The sequence below is a fragment of the Colossoma macropomum genome, unplaced genomic scaffold (assembly GCF_904425465.1).
Source record: "Colossoma macropomum unplaced genomic scaffold, Colossoma_macropomum, whole genome shotgun sequence".
In the NCBI taxonomy this organism is placed as follows: Eukaryota; Metazoa; Chordata; class Actinopteri; order Characiformes; family Serrasalmidae; genus Colossoma; species Colossoma macropomum.
Genome location: NW_023494804.1, coordinates 17,667,838 through 17,683,470, shown reverse-complemented (window position 1 = coordinate 17,683,470; position 15,633 = coordinate 17,667,838). Strand labels below are relative to the sequence as shown.

General features: G+C 36.0%; 1 protein-coding gene across 11 annotated transcripts; it reads right to left on the bottom strand.

Moving 5' to 3' along the window:
• Nucleotides 1–26: 26 nt before the first annotated feature.
• Nucleotides 27–11,955, bottom strand: LOC118824793 (rRNA-processing protein EFG1-like). Of its 11 annotated transcripts, none has more exons than XM_036595198.1 (15): nucleotides 11,731–11,950; nucleotides 10,013–10,066; nucleotides 9,864–9,893; nucleotides 7,248–7,280; nucleotides 6,644–6,676; nucleotides 6,459–6,482; nucleotides 6,274–6,333; nucleotides 4,390–4,422; nucleotides 3,956–3,979; nucleotides 3,775–3,834; nucleotides 3,636–3,680; nucleotides 3,514–3,546; nucleotides 2,293–2,325; nucleotides 1,485–1,520; nucleotides 27–136 (listed from the first exon to the last, which is right to left on the bottom strand). In XM_036595198.1, exons 1-15 carry the CDS (start codon nucleotides 11,783–11,785, stop codon nucleotides 123–125), a joined length of 567 nt encoding a protein of 188 aa, XP_036451091.1. In that variant the 5' UTR covers nucleotides 11,786–11,950; the 3' UTR covers nucleotides 27–122. The 11 variants fall into 11 exon arrangements, with proteins under 11 accessions (XP_036451091.1, XP_036451090.1, XP_036451089.1 ...); XM_036595197.1 differs by having other exon boundaries at nucleotides 3,775–3,843; nucleotides 9,864–9,890; nucleotides 11,731–11,942; XM_036595196.1 differs by having other exon boundaries at nucleotides 3,775–3,843; nucleotides 11,731–11,937.
• Nucleotides 11,956–15,633: the final 3,678 nt, after the last annotated feature.

Below are 15,633 nucleotides of genomic sequence, written 5' to 3'. Positions count from 1 at the left end.
CCATACAGAAATAACCACACACTAGCTATGGTAATAAATTCATTTATTGAGAAGAGTACGTTGCTCCTTTCATTCTCTGGCAGATACATAGGTGCTTCTTTCATTTCACAGCATCTTCTGACTCATTCCTCCAAAGCTGCGGATAAATAAATTTATTCCATTAATGATATCCAGCATTTACGACGCTGTTATCCTCTTACTGTAGATTGTACACTAAAGCTCAGCTTTAACCAGGTGAGCCATCTGAGACGATATCAGATGCTCTGAAAGTTTGCCAAGAGACCTGTTGACATGCTGTTCCCTTCGCTAAGCCTGAATGGGCTCGCCAGGCTGTGGCCGTGACTATGCATCTTCGGTCCAAAAATAAGCCAGGACAAAGCAGGCAAGATGAATCAAGGCAAGCGCAGCAGCTGGGGCCTCGTGATTGCGCTGGCCTGGATATCTGGCCCAGATTTGCTGCAACAACGCAGTCTACGGCGCAATAAATACTGCTTCTCCAAAGCTCTAAAGCCACCAAGGCAAACAACTGTGATACGGAAAGTGCTCATTTATGCTCTTAATATAAAACGTGGACAATGTGTAACTAGCCAATTCTTCCAAAACACTTTTGTTTGTGTGATACTGAGGGCGGATCATTAAAGTGAAGTTTTGAGGCCAAGTTTAGTGAAAAATTGAATAGACAAGAGTGGCCAGAATTCAGGCTTTAAGAACACTGCTTGTACTGGTTTAACTCTGCAATATGCATTTCACTGAATGGAAAACGCAGATTTTCAGAACTCTTAAATGTTCGTAAACTTCTTAAATTCCCAGGCATAGTACAGATCTAAGATTTATGTATCTACATGGAACGCAGTGCAAACTGGGTGAGTTAGTAAGGCATGGACATTCACTCCTATTAATGGGGTTAAATCTGTTTTTTTAAACTGTCAGGTCTGTACTTTTATATCTTAAGCAGCCTTGGAATATATAAGACCACCCAAAACCCAACAAAACTACAGACTCTTTAAACCAGCAGAGCCCAGCTGTTCCTGCACATGGAGTCCTAGTGCCATGTTGAGTTCACATCCAACTCCTCATCCTAAATGCAGTGCTGATATACTATTACTGCCATAAGAAAACCTCAGATTTGTGAAACTAACTTTGTAGGAGGAGGAAAAACTGTTCTAAACATCTGTTATAACTCATTTAACAACTAAATTTAGTGAGGTGAGGAAAAACGCTACAGAACTTTTTGTGGTTGGTCTAAAGTGATTAAGGGGCCGAAGGAAATTAGACCGTATACGTTAATAGGTTAATGTACCTTGAAAATGAGTTTCAATAACTGAAGTGACATTAAAATTGCATGTTAGATTCATCACGAAATGTTCATACAGTGTAAAGGAGCAGCTGATGTTTACAAATGATGTGCGTATATATAGTTTTCATATGACAGGTGTGTGGGATTAAGACTAGAGCCATGATAGTCCTTTGAACTAAAGTGTTACCTCCTTCTTCTTGGGATGCATCCTCAGAGTCTTCATCTGCAGAAAGAAGAGAAATATCTAAGCTCTGACAAAAACGCAGTAATATTTCAGTGTTCGAGATTTACATATATGCTAGTGCATTACATTACTATGATACAGCTGTGTCTTTTCCTATTAACTCCAAACCATACATACCACGTATCTAATCCTAAAACTTAATCCTGGAACTCCACACATAACCTTAATCATCATACACTTAGCCTATTTCTACCTCCATTCCTGTATGTATATAGACACACACACACACACCAACCGACTTCATTAAGCACACCTTATATCATCTCCACTTACCATATAGAAGCACTTCAGATTGTTTCACTGCATACTTTGTTACCCCCCCACCCTATAGGTGAAACAGTCACAGCAGCACTGCTAAGTCTGATCCACTCGCACCAGTGCAACACACACTAACATGCCACCACCACATCAGTGTCACTGCAGCACTGAGAATGACCCACCAACCAGGTAACACCTGCTCTGTGGTGGTCCCCTTTTGAATCCTACTGTGTATTAAATTACTAAATATTATATTAATACTATAGATACTATACTATACTGTAAATAACACTTAATAAGACTTAAGAACAATAACTCATTAAAAAGACTCATTTAAGCCCAGGGAGTCATATGTTGAATGATGGGTACATGTTGTCCCAGCAGTTGTTTGCAGCTTGAATATCTGCTCTTTACTGCAATCACGCTCCCTCTGATGGTCTTTGATAGAAATATATGGCAAATCTGCATTATGTAGTCAACAGACTGAACGTACCCAGGTCTTTAATCTCCTCCACTTCGACATGTTCTGAAATCACAGAAAGAGAAACTTAAGCAGACAGAAAGAGGAGCAGAGACACTGAACCAGCCCGCCAGCTCAGACCTACTTATGTAAATAGTAACATTTGATTAGCTAAATTTGGAGCAGACAGAGTAAACTATTAAAATCACAGGCTGTTTTTCTTTGAGGTTGTTTTTTGTTTTTGTTTCGTCACAAAAACAAGACGTAGAGGTTAAGAGGTCGAATTTTCCACAACATGTTCTAAACCCACATGTTCTCAACGACCTACTTCATTTTTGGTCTTATTTTCTGACTTGGGTCGACATGCTGCCTTATTTATTTTAAAGTGGGACTTAAGTGGGCCAAAATATAGGCCACCGTTCAGTGTGTACACTAACACACTTCATTTATGCTGACATCTGAAATCAGAAAACACACATATTCCAGATATATTTATATCGGCCCATATAACCATGTGGAAAGTTGGCTGACTTTTCTTTTAATCAGAGGCCCTGAGTTGAAGAGGGGGCTCTGCATTTGCCTTTGGGTTTCTCTCTCAGTCTTAAAAGCAAAGTGTATTAAAAGAATATTGATTGTAAGACAGGGGGCTGCCCCTATGTGTCATTCACATATTCAATAGACCTGTATTCTTTTATTTATACAATTATATATATATATATATATATATATATATATATATATATATATATATATATACCCCTGATTAAACTATGTTGTGTTGATTTTTTTGGCAAATTGTAGTGCAAGTTTCTGTTCATCCAGTTACATATATATATATGAAAGGTGGTCATTATCATGCTTGTGTAATTCATGCAAACCTTTGTTTATTAAAGCAGAAATGGGTGATCAGTTAATTAGCACTTACTGGCTTAAGAAAACTTAATAAGGGCATCGTAATGAAAGTGAAATCTCTGCTGTGTCTGTTTGATAAGGGTTGAGATTTGTCAGAAAGATAAAAAGTAAGATCATGATGACTCGACAGAATTTACAGGGCAAAATTCACCAGAAGCTGGATACATTTGAAAAGCTGATTTCACACTGTGACCTTAAGTGGGAATACTCACTATCAGCCTCCATTGATTCTTCTGTAGAACAATAATAATATAATAAACTCTTACAGTAAATCGTTCGCTGCTGAGAGATTCAGTGCTGCCCTCTGGTGGAGTGGTAGCTTTGTGTGCAGCATTGACTCACCTTCTGACTCCTTGCTTTCCTCTTCCATTGTTTCTAAGGAAGTGAAAAACGACTTCGGTTACTTTAGACCCACATGACTTGCTAAACTTGTTTTCTAACTTGAAGTTAACCGTGACTCTTACCCAGACTCTCAGCCGCTGCGTCCACTTCTGCTGCAGCTTCTTCATCTGTCAGATGTGACACAGTATGTTAGTTGCTGACCATGAATGGTGGTGGAGTTAAGAGATCTAGAAGGTTTTTAGGCATGACTTTCTCTCTTACCATCAGTGTCCCCCTCTCGTGTCATGTGTGCAACCTCAGTCTCCTCTTCTTGTGTCATTTCTGAATGAACTAATAATACATATGTTTATAAAAACATGCCATGGCTGCAATGAAGAGAGACAGGCCTTATAAAAAAATAAATAATCTCTGCTACATGAAAGAGTGATGCAGTGAATCTTACCTTCTATTTCATCTCTCGTAGCCTCTATAGGAAAATTATTATATAGTGTCACTTCAAGATCATTATAATTTGAACATTCTGTTTAGTGCTTATGCAAATTTCACTGATATCAGCATAGTACAGTGAACTAAAACAACTATTTGTTTTGTTATCCCACCCCCAAGACACATCCACGTCTCTCCCTTCTTATTTTGTAATTATAAAACACTGATAATAAACATAGATGTAAATATATATACATTGACCAAATACCTAAATAAATAAAATAAAAACAGACTAAATGGACAAACTAAGTAAATAAATCAACACACAAATAAAACAATATAAAACAACAACAATAATAATAAAAATATCATTCTAATTCAAAAGACTATTTGAATTCCCTTATTCAGTTTTTGTTATATAACATAATAGGACATAATAGCACTTCTCACCCATGAAGGCTTCATCCTCTAGACTTTCTCCCTCTGCAAGTCAGTGAAGGCAAAAAATAAATATCTGAATATTTGCCAGAATGACATCACAAGCTAATAGCTAATGGCACTTTCCATGAATAGAGTTCAATTTATGTCCCATTACCTTTAAAAGCAATTGCTGATTTTTTTATTTCTCTAAAAAGCGAAGGGATCTGTACTATATTAGCATTTAAATGATCACAAAAACACTTAAAATGTCTGTATCCACCATTAATATGCTAATTGTGGGCTCTCCCACCTCTCTGACATTGAACTTCACTTTGAAATATATGTATTAAAATGTTCCAGTAACACATAATTACAATATTATTTGCTAAATTTCTAAGCAATGTAACAATAAAAGAATGATTTTTCCTATTCATTTATCTAATTGACCTAAAGAAAAAAAAAGCATTTTAACTTGTGTCCCACATTTTATGCAGCCCTGTTACGCAAACCTGCCCCCCTCGTAATAAAAATTGAGCATTCCATTTATTATGATATATACAGGACGTTGCATCATCTTGTTGTTTTCTGCTGAAAGACCACCAGACATGTCAGTGTTGTCATTCTGTTTTCTCAGTTTGCACACAAAAAGCTGATTTAGCTGCAGTAAAGCTTGACCACTGAACCCTGTTACCAAAATTATTGTTAGAAAAATGAATATTCATTCATATTTTTAATTTATAGTTATTAGAAGTCAGCAGGCAACACTAACCGCTCCTGAATGCTGCTTATTTTAGGCTACATATGCAGCACTGTTACCTATTTTTATAACTTCCAGTTATTTTACAATGAAAATAAAATGAAAATGGCTTGAAACAAAGATTTTAATGATAATAACATTTTGAGTAAAACATTGTTTCAACTTTCCCCTCTGCTCTATAAACTTCAAATGTTTTTCACTGCATTAATATCGGTTAGCCACATTTCAACCCTGTTATTCCATCATTTTTGGTGAATAATAGTCTTAAAACATTCAATTTGGTAAGTTATCTTAAGAGAAGAATCAATTTGATAATGAGAATCATTAATTAAGATTACTAATATAAATATCACTATTTTTTGTTTAAAGAGAAAAACTCTGAAGGCTTTATCGTAATATATAAACATATTAAACATGATAAAACTTTGGATTTTTATCATTTATTTGAAAAGTTCTAAAATCATTTCATAAGCATCAGTTATTGCTAGAAAATAATGAATTCAGTGTGCACAGGCTTTTAAATGACAGTCATACATCTCCCTAAAAATTGATGAGTTGCAACAAATGCTGTACATTTTAGAAAAAACAGCTCATATAGTCTCTGATTTGACATCCTGAGGTGGGAAAATAAAATTTTCTGAAGGTTAAGCACTTCATTTGGTAAATACTTTGTCAAAAATACCAAAGAAAAAAGTACATTATTAAAGAGTTTTGAGGCCTAAAATGAACTCAGTTTACTGAAAGTGCCTCATGCTACTCAAATCTGACCCACAGAAGTTTTGGCTCATGAATTACTCTTTCTACAGTACTTAAGTACACTTTTCCTTGTTACAATCGCTCTTTTCTTTTTGATTTGTACTCCATTCAGTTCCACCCGCTAACAAACTCTCCGCCATCACACAATGCTACCAGGCTAACACACACTTCCTCTGAACCAGCCAGACACCGCATCAGGCTATTTCACTTTTATTTCTGATGAGCAGTTCATTATAGTAGCAGTTTAAATGTTTATTACTATTTCTCAAAGTAAAATTTTCAAAAAAAAAAACACCTTTTACAACTCAGCTTTCAACCTGATGCTCCATTAGTGATAGTTGAATGAACTGTGCTGGAGTTAAAAACTCTAGAAGGTTTTAGGCCATGACTTTCTCTCTTACCATCAGTGTCCTCCTCTCGTGTCATGTGTGCAACTTCAGTCTCCTCTTCTTGTGTCATTTCTGAATTAAATAATAACACATATGTTTATGAAAATAAGCCATGACTGCAACAGTGAGAAACAGGCCTTATAAAAAAAGATATAATCTCTGCCTAATGAAAGAAAGAGTGATGCAGTGAATCTTACCTTCTATTTCATCTCTCGTAGCCTCTATAAGAAAATTATTAGTGTCACTTAACGATCATTATAATTTATATGTTTATTGCTTATGCAAATGCAATGCAACAATAATAATAATATCATTTCAATTTAAAAGATTATTTGAACTCCTTCAATTACTTTGTTTTGTAATATAACAGGACTTTTCTCACCCATGAAGTTTCCATCTTCTAGACTTTCTCCCTCTGAAAGTCAATGAAGGCAAAGAATGAATATTTGAATATTTGCAGTAATGACATCACAAGCTAATAGCTAATGGCACTTTCCATGAATAGAGTTTAATTTATGTCCCATTAACTTTTAAAAGCAATAAAGTGACTGTTGATTTTTTATAATTCTATAAAAAGTGAAAGGATCTGTACTTCACTTTAAAAGTATTAAAATTAGCATTTAAATGATCATAAACACACTTAAAATGTCTATACCTTTAATATGGTGATTTTGGGCTCCCACCTCACTGACATTCTGTTTTCTCAGTTTACACACAAAAAACTGAAACTAAAGCTTGACCACTGCACCCTGTTACCAAAATTATTATTAGAAAAATGTATATTTATTCATATTTTTAATGGGGAATATGATCTGTGTTCAACCCTGTTTCCCATGTTTCAATCCTGTTATTCAGTCATTTTTGGTGAAAATAGTTTTAAAACATTTAATTTAGTAGGTCATGTGACCAGAAGTGTCAATTTGGTAAAGAAAGTCATTAATTAATATTACTAATACTATTTCGGTTCAGTGGATCAAATTCTTTACCTTCTGCTCCTGCTACCTCAAGTGTGATGTCATCTGAAAAAAGAGAATGCACCAATCAGCTTCAGCCCCTCAGACAGATAAACTCTGATAAGTGTTTGTGGGACTGAGTTAGCTTAGTCAAATTAAAACTGCTGTGAGTGATAAAATCACCAATATTAAGGCATCTGCATTAACTATCCTCTTATTGTCAACTGTAAGGAACAGCAATAATGCATGTTTAATGATCTAAAAGTAGTTTAAATATATATAGACGTTACCTTTTGCTCAATTAATATCAGTTTAATCAATATTTAGTGTAATCAAGTTTTCACCCATTACAGATCATGGTTTACTTATAATAATTCACTCATTTTTTATTAAAAAATCATTTTTGAACTGTTCTTTTTTGTATGTTGGCAAAAACTAGACATTTAACACATTTGTTTTATGTATTCTTATTTAGACTTTTTCAAAATTTTTAACATATTTTCTTTCATGGGGTATGTAGACTAATCCAACCAAACATCTCCTCCATCAAATGAACCCTTTAATTCAAATCACCCTAAATGAGCCGTAAGTCCAGCAGAAAAGGTTTTGTGCTCCAAAAATAATAATTATATTTTTCCCGTATTTTTAAACTTTGAAACGGGTCATACACACTTAAAAAAGATGGTTCTTCCAGGTTTATAGAACCATGAACACTCAAAGAATCATTTGCATGATTAAAGGGTTCTTTGCATGGTGAAACTGTTCTTCAGACTGATGGAGAATATGCTGTATATGGTTCTGTAGAGGCCTTCTACTGTATAAAAACTTGACATCGCAACACTAGCAGAACGCTTTTTGGTTCTATATAGAACCATATAAACACATTCTCCATCAATCTGAAGAACAATTTCACATGCAAAGAACTCTTTAATCATGCAGACATTTCTTTGAGTGTTCACGGTTCTGCATAGAACCATATTCTTCACTAAAGAACCATTAAAGAATCAATATTTTTAAGCGTGTACAGGTCCAGATTAAACACTCTTACACTCACTCAGACACCTCTACGCGCCCTTTCATCTCAAAGGTTTAAATACTAGTTCAACAAGAGAGACACCAAAAATACAAAGACTGGCAAAAATTACCTGAGCTGTATCAAACTGGGTTATATATACTGTTTATTTACACAATCAAGGGCAAATTTTGCTTAACTATACACATCCAGCAAACTTAGACCTACCTGGTCTTTTTAGCTTCATACTGTTCTAAGAAAAACCTGGAACTGCTATAGAACCTTTACATTATACTTTATTATACTTTTCAATTTACCTCCTATTTACAAAAATATTTGTGTAAAGAACTATCAATTGAAATAACCTGAAATAATAAGTTTTCTCTGTGGACTATTTTGCCTCACAACACCCTGCATATATCCCTCCACCATGAATGGATTAAAATAAATGGATTAAGACATTTTAGGCCAAACCTTTATCACAAAACTATTGTAAAACAATGTCTCAGACATCAGGCAGTGTATTCATTACCAATTCATGTAATAACTTTAAGTGAGGGAGCTTTTAGAGGTGGACGTCTGGTTCCTAACACCATCAGTGTGAATTCTCTAGAATGAAGCTTTTCACACCAAACCACTCTGAATGACTCTGTTTACATCTTAACCACTTAATGATGTAGAAATTTGAAAAAAAAAATGGTGGAGTTCCCCTTTAAGTACAGTTTTCCCTGTTACAGTTCTTTTTTACCCCATTTTCACCAGGATTTTTTGTGTTATATGACATCAGTACAGAAATCTCTGTTCGGTCAGTTTTTTTGAGATTGTAATCAAATGATGAAAGTTTATTTACCTGCTGCCAGATGGAAAAAAAATAAAAACGTGGACTGACTGGAAGTCCAGGACTGGATTCTGGGTTATTTTCAGTGTAGCCGGATTAAAATCCCAACTTGAAGTCACAGTGAAAGTGAAATTATAACTCATTCTCCTTCTGTACTGTGACGTACTTGTGAGTGAGACACAGTATCAGGAAGGGTCTCTGATCTAGCTGAGCATTTTCTCTCCATGGGGGAGATAAAAACATGATATTATTGGTTAATAATATTTTGCCCCGCCCACTGGTGCATGGTGACATCATCAAAACTCAGCAGACGTTTTAGAGCTGGAGAACAAGGCATTACATTTTTCTAAAAGATTATGGGAGAACAAGAATTTATACTTTTAAATGATATCATGAATCGTGCTTGGTGTGATCAGAGACCTGAACTAACAAAGTAAATAAAAGTCCGTTTTGATTTCAGGTCGGCTTAAAAGAAAGTTGTCAAACTCTTTTTTTTTTTTGCTTATTTTTCGTACAAAAGAGTCTTCCCTTAAAGCCTCTGCTGTGTGCTTTTGATGGAGAACTCTGAATTCTGCCTGGAAAGGTGAGTGAGAACATTCTGTGCCTTCTTCTTCTTAGACATAATGTGGTCAGTTATGTCCGTGGGGAGCCCTTGTGCCACACAGCTGGACTTTTACCATTTTTTACGCTTTCTAACCTAATATGTCTGGCTTTTTGGGGGAACCTTAGCGCGCTAGGAAGGTCATATCAACTATAGCTCTGTATCAGTGAAGGGAAGTGTGGAGTGGAGATAATGTACCTCTTTTCTGCAGGTCACTGATCTCATCTGCTGAGGAAAAAACAGTTATTTGGTCAACCACATGCACCATTATATTTTAGTTTATTAATGAATATAATATGTGGTCCCACAGATCAAACTGGACAAACTGAAATTATACAGAAAGTTACCTGTTTCATCGAGCAAGTCCTGCCCTCCAACTGCCTCCAGTGATGCAGACAACACTACAAAGAACAGAAACCCACAGTTAAGGATTTCTCTGCACATCTACAAAAGGTGCATCACGTAAATCACTTTAACCCCTTAATCCCTTATTAATCAGTAACTACATGGACCACAATGCAAAGTAAGTGAGTTATTTCTATATTATAGAAGTGTGTTCCTGGCCACTTAAGAGGTTAAAAATCTTTTAGGCCAATTTTGTATGACATAATGACATAATTCAATGTGTCGGTTCCTGTTTGCATATATCTGCAGGGTTTAGAGAATCTAATACCAGCATCATGTGATCTACAGCGAGAAAAAAAAACAACAGAACAAGACAATAACAAAAACAAAAACAAGTGACAACAACAAAAATAGGTTTGGCAGACAAAAGTGTGGATGGAACTCAACTAGGAATTAATTTGGGTAACAGTGACATTATGAAATATTAATCAATACTCAAAAGCAATTTCAAAAGCAATTTCAAAAGCAATTTGAGCTCAATTACATCATTTTAGTCCTCTAATTACCATTCACCTTATTCTCCTAATTCCCCTTATTCTCCTTATCGTCTTTATTCTCATATACCTAACAATGCTGCTTTTTAGACATCCATCACTGACAAACAAATAACAACATAAATAAAGGAACAACCAGAGGTGTAGAGCCTAACCCCGTATTCCATAAAGGGTTTTGTTACCTTTAATGAAATAATGAATCAAGTAGATGTAAACTTAGCCAAACATAAATTTACTACAGTAATTACAGTAACTAAAGGATACAACTACTCAAGTATTAAGTACCTTATAGAACCACAGTGGAACTTTAGGCTTAATCTGGCCAGAGAAAGATACCTTACCATACTTTTGCTGCTGTAAGCAAAAGTATTGGCACCCCAGTCATTACACAATTCTTTGTTCTGTTGATTTTCTAAGTGAAAATAGTGAACACATCCTCTACAGAGAACACACTTTTGCGCATTTTAATGCACAATTACTGTTTATGTGCTGAATTTAAAATATTGGGAAAAAATAAAACATAAAATGTGGCCTGTGCAAATAAAGCAAATAAACAGAAATTGCACACTAAAATTAGCATGTTCACTTACTTTCACTCAGAAAATCAACAAAACAGAGTTTGACCAGGGGTGTTTACACACAACTACATACATGCATGACATACATGGTGTGTTATACAAATAAGTAGAAACTGTGCACTAAAGTTTGTAGAAAATGTCATATTACATGTGCCAAAATACATAATTTGACTGAGGGTGTTCAAACTTCCGCATATCACTGTATATCATTGCAAATCCAAATTACTGTTACTTCAGTTCATTAATAACTCAAGTGGAAGTAAAAGTAGACGCCAACAGCAACTTAGGAACTTATATAACAGGTTTGTTAGACTCTATTCTTCTCTCTTTTTGGTCTAAAATAAAATGGTGAAGCTCCAAAGTGAGAGGAGTGATCAACAGTAAAGCAGGACAGGAACTGAACCAACACAACATAGTGAAGTTAAACCCAGAATAAAAAGAGTTAGGAATTAACTGTTAATGACTAAAATGAAACTGAGGAAAAGTAGATAGTTTTACTTAAAAGTAGTAAAAGTATTATCATTTGAAAACTCTCAAAAATCTGGAGTTCTCTGTGAATCTTCAGTGTCTGTAAATGTTCTTCCTTACCGCTCTCCAACCCTGCGAGCGCCACTAAGAGCAGAACAGAAACACCAGCTCTCATCCTGGAGCGGTCAGTCAGGCTGAAGTGAAGAGTGAAGGGCTGTAGAGTGAAGGGCTGTGCTGGAAGATGATCTGCACTTTGGAGCGCTGCATCGGTCAGCTCAGGCTATTATACTGCAGAGGACATCACATGTTTTGCATGAACAGGCCGGCACTTCCATTCCTACCTGCCAGAAGCTGGGTGGCACATCTCGGCCGCTGGACAGACAGCCTTTATCTCAGCACTGAATGATCACCATTGTGGTCATCCAGGTCAGATGTCCCGTCATCGCGCGTGCCAGTGACTGATGTTGGAGCTGTGTTTGGAGAGGAAACATCAAAGTAAATAAACACAATTTTTAGGGATGCAACAATATGGGAATTGTGGGCCAACACTGATATGCAAACAATAATAAAATGTACAAACGGGAGCCACATCTACCTGCATGGCATTACAGACAAATATAATATTTATTACAAATGCAGTAAAATGAATAAAAAGTAGACGTTTTAGTGGAGCAACTCAGCATCACTTAATCATTTTGCTATTCCAAAGTACAATACATGAAATACTGATTAGAAAAATTAGATCAAATCAAATACAAACATCTGTCCCATGCTAAAAAGTCAAATATGATTGTGCAACCATGAAAATGTTATAGATTTGGATAAAAGTGTGATTTCAAAGCTACTCAGTGATAGCACATATTGATTGAATTCTGTATCTTTTTTTTATTAAAACTCTGCTTCACATTGTGTCTAACAACACCCCATAAATAGGAATTCAATTTTTTCTAACTGTCTGCGTGATTAAATGGTTAAGATGTAAACAGAGTCATTCAGAGTGGTTTGGTATGAAACGCTCTGTTCTAGTCAGAATTGTTCACAGTGGTAGTGATAGGAACCAGGCATTCACCTCTAGAAGCTCCCTAACAAAGTACATGAAATGCTTATGAATACACTGCCTGATGCCTGAGACATTGTTTTGCAATAGGTTTGAGAAGATTTTGCCCTCAAACAGTTCTTTAAATCTGTTCATGGTGGAGGGATACACGCAGGGTGTTATGAGGCAAAATAGTCCCCAAAGAAAACCATTTTTTTTCCAGATTCATCACTATTTTACCATCATTAACATTCCATATAAAACTCAGAAGACATGTGTAAGTTCACTGGTGATTTTGGATAGTAAATAAAATATCTACATTTGTGTTGTAGTCATGGCGACCCCTGGTCCCTATCACCACCACTGTAAAGAAACCTAAGTCAGTCAGTTTCGAGCATTTGACATCAAATCACTCAATGATTTTGTTTACATCTTAATGATTGAAGTATTTAGAAATTTTGTAAAACCAGTGGAATTGCCCTTTAACAGTGATAAAACCAATGTAAGGCATGGCCTCTCAATGAAAATTAACATTCTGTGTTTCCATGATAGTGTGTCTATTAATTGCTTATAAATGTATTATCGTTTATACATTAGTTCATTTTTACTACACTCTTTAAAAAGGTGGTTCTTCAAGGGTTCTTTAGTAAAGAAAATAGGTCCATATAATAACCATGAACACTCAAAGAAACCTTTACATGATTAAAGAGTTCTTTGTGTAGTGAAATGGCTCCTCAGATTGACGAATGTGCTATAGATGGTTCTACAGGTCTATAGCACATTCATGCACATTTTCCATCAATCTGAAGAACCATTTCATGATGCAGAGAACCCTTTAATCATGCAAAAGGTTCTTTAAGTGTTCATGGTTCTATATAGACCTATTTGCTTTACTAAAGAACCCTTGAACAACCATCTTTTTAAGAGTGCAGTCAAGACAGTGCAAATCACTGGTGCCACTGAAATTGCTATGATGGCTTGAAACAAACCAAACACTTAGTAAAGACTTGAAGTCAACCTGAAATTAAACATTTTTTTTAACCTTGCTAGTTTATGTCTTTAAGCATATTAAGTATAATTCATGATAATCATATCATTTAAAAGACAAAAGGCTTATTTTCCTGTAATCATTGATAGGAGTGTAGTGACGTTAACCCTATTACTGTTTACAGAGTCATGGAATATAGACAATAAAAACAATATACCAAGCTTTATAAACTTAGCACTTTTATTTTTTTAAAAGCGGCTGCATTTGTCAATAGAACTGTATAGCCTGGTGATTTTTATTTTTGTGAGAATATCCTTTACTGAATATTATATGAATAAATGGAAGACCCCCTATTCCTACCCTTTCCTCTACTACAGGCCTATTTGATCATCACTGACACTGGGCTGTAAGGAAAGAAGGGAAATGGCAGTGTCTGCAGCCCATGCAGTCAGTGATACTCAAAGACATGATGTCACTGCTGGTGCCCAAAGGCCATTGTTCTGATCTGTCCTTGTTTTGCAGACTGGATCTGCATGATTTAAGATGGATCATGAGATACTGGGTTATATTTCAATTTCATTTCATACAGACCATAAGTCAGTAGTCCCAATTTAAAGGGACATAACAAGTAGATGACATTAGGGATTCATTTACTGGCCAGTTTATTAAAAACACCCACTTTGTAATGCACTCAGTGGCCACGTTATTGGAAACACCCACCTTGTAATGCACTCAGTGGCCACTTTAATAGAAACACCCACTTTGTGCTTCCACTCACTGGCCACTTTATTAGAAACACCCACCTTGTAATGCACTCGGTGGCCACTTTATTGGAAACACCCACCTTGTAATGCACTCAGTGGCCACTTTGTTAGAAACACCCACTTTGTGCTTCCACTCACTGGCCACTTTATTAGAAACACCCACCTTGTAATGCACTCAGTGGCCACTTTATTGGAAACACCCACCTTGTGCTTCCACTCACTGGCCACTTTATTGGAAACACCTACAAAAAACCCAGTCAAGTTTGCTCTGTTGTCAGAAACTGACAAATGATGAAGGGCTACCACAAACTGTGCATCAACAGATCAGCTACAGTGTCTAACTGTACACCAGCACAGTGAGGGGTTTCTGATAAAGGGGCCAGTCAATGATAGAATAGCCTCCCTTTAGAAGACGTTAGGATCCAGGTGGGATTACCACCACATCACTCACGAACAGCGCTAATGAGACATCTGCTTCAGCAATTACTCTAAGATGGAAAGAGAAAGTTCTTGAGTGCACGTGTGTTTATTCTACAGGCTGCAGCTCGCTCTTCCACACACGATGTGAAGCTCATTATCAGCATGTTATCATGGCTTGAACAATGACGGCTTGAACAAAGCTTAAAACAGCTCTCAGAGAAAAGTAGTTTCATCTCAATGCACCACAGCCATTAGGTTTCCTTTATGACCTCACTAATAGGACATCTCATACTGATAGGCAAACGCTGCTCCAGTTACAGCTACACATCGTTTAGCTGCTTCCGCCTCATGTATTTGCATATTTCACACACAATGTAACAAAGTCTTTCCAGTAAGTGTGAAATGACTACAATACAAAACAAAACACTGGATGAGTGAAAGAGCATGGAAATGCAATGATGTTTGTCCGGAACGCCCCTCACTCTCTTCAGAGTGTCTAACATTTCAATCTTTTTTGAAAGCACTATGTATTATAATAACACATTCCATCACAATACACTGAACCTTATGCATCATTAAAAAGAGAGAAGTATTAGTCTTGTTCAACTGAATCTAGAGCAGTTATGTAAATGTTACTTATGGTTGGTTCCAGTTTATCAACTCAGAAAAGCAAAATATTGTGATAATAGTCGTGTGCAAAAGTTTGAACGCCTTTGGTCAGCATTACATGTTGTTGATTTTCTAAGTGAAATTAATTTAACACACTCTCTACAGAGGGGGCACTTCTGCACATTTTAATGCACGATAACTGTTTA

Bases quoted from the DNA above. Each gene is read 5' to 3' on its own strand.
- LOC118824793 (XM_036595196.1), bottom strand. From the start codon at position 11,785: ATGAGAGCTGGTGTTTCTGTTCTGCTCTTAGTGGCGCTCGCAGGGTTG. The intron at 3,844-3,955 runs GTAAGATTCACT...ATGTATTATTAG, and splicing joins TACGAGAGATGAAATAGAAG to TTCATTCAGAAATGACACAA. The intron at 3,547-3,635 runs GTAAGAGTCACG...TCACTTCCTTAG, and splicing joins CGCAGCGGCTGAGAGTCTGG to AAACAATGGAAGAGGAAAGC.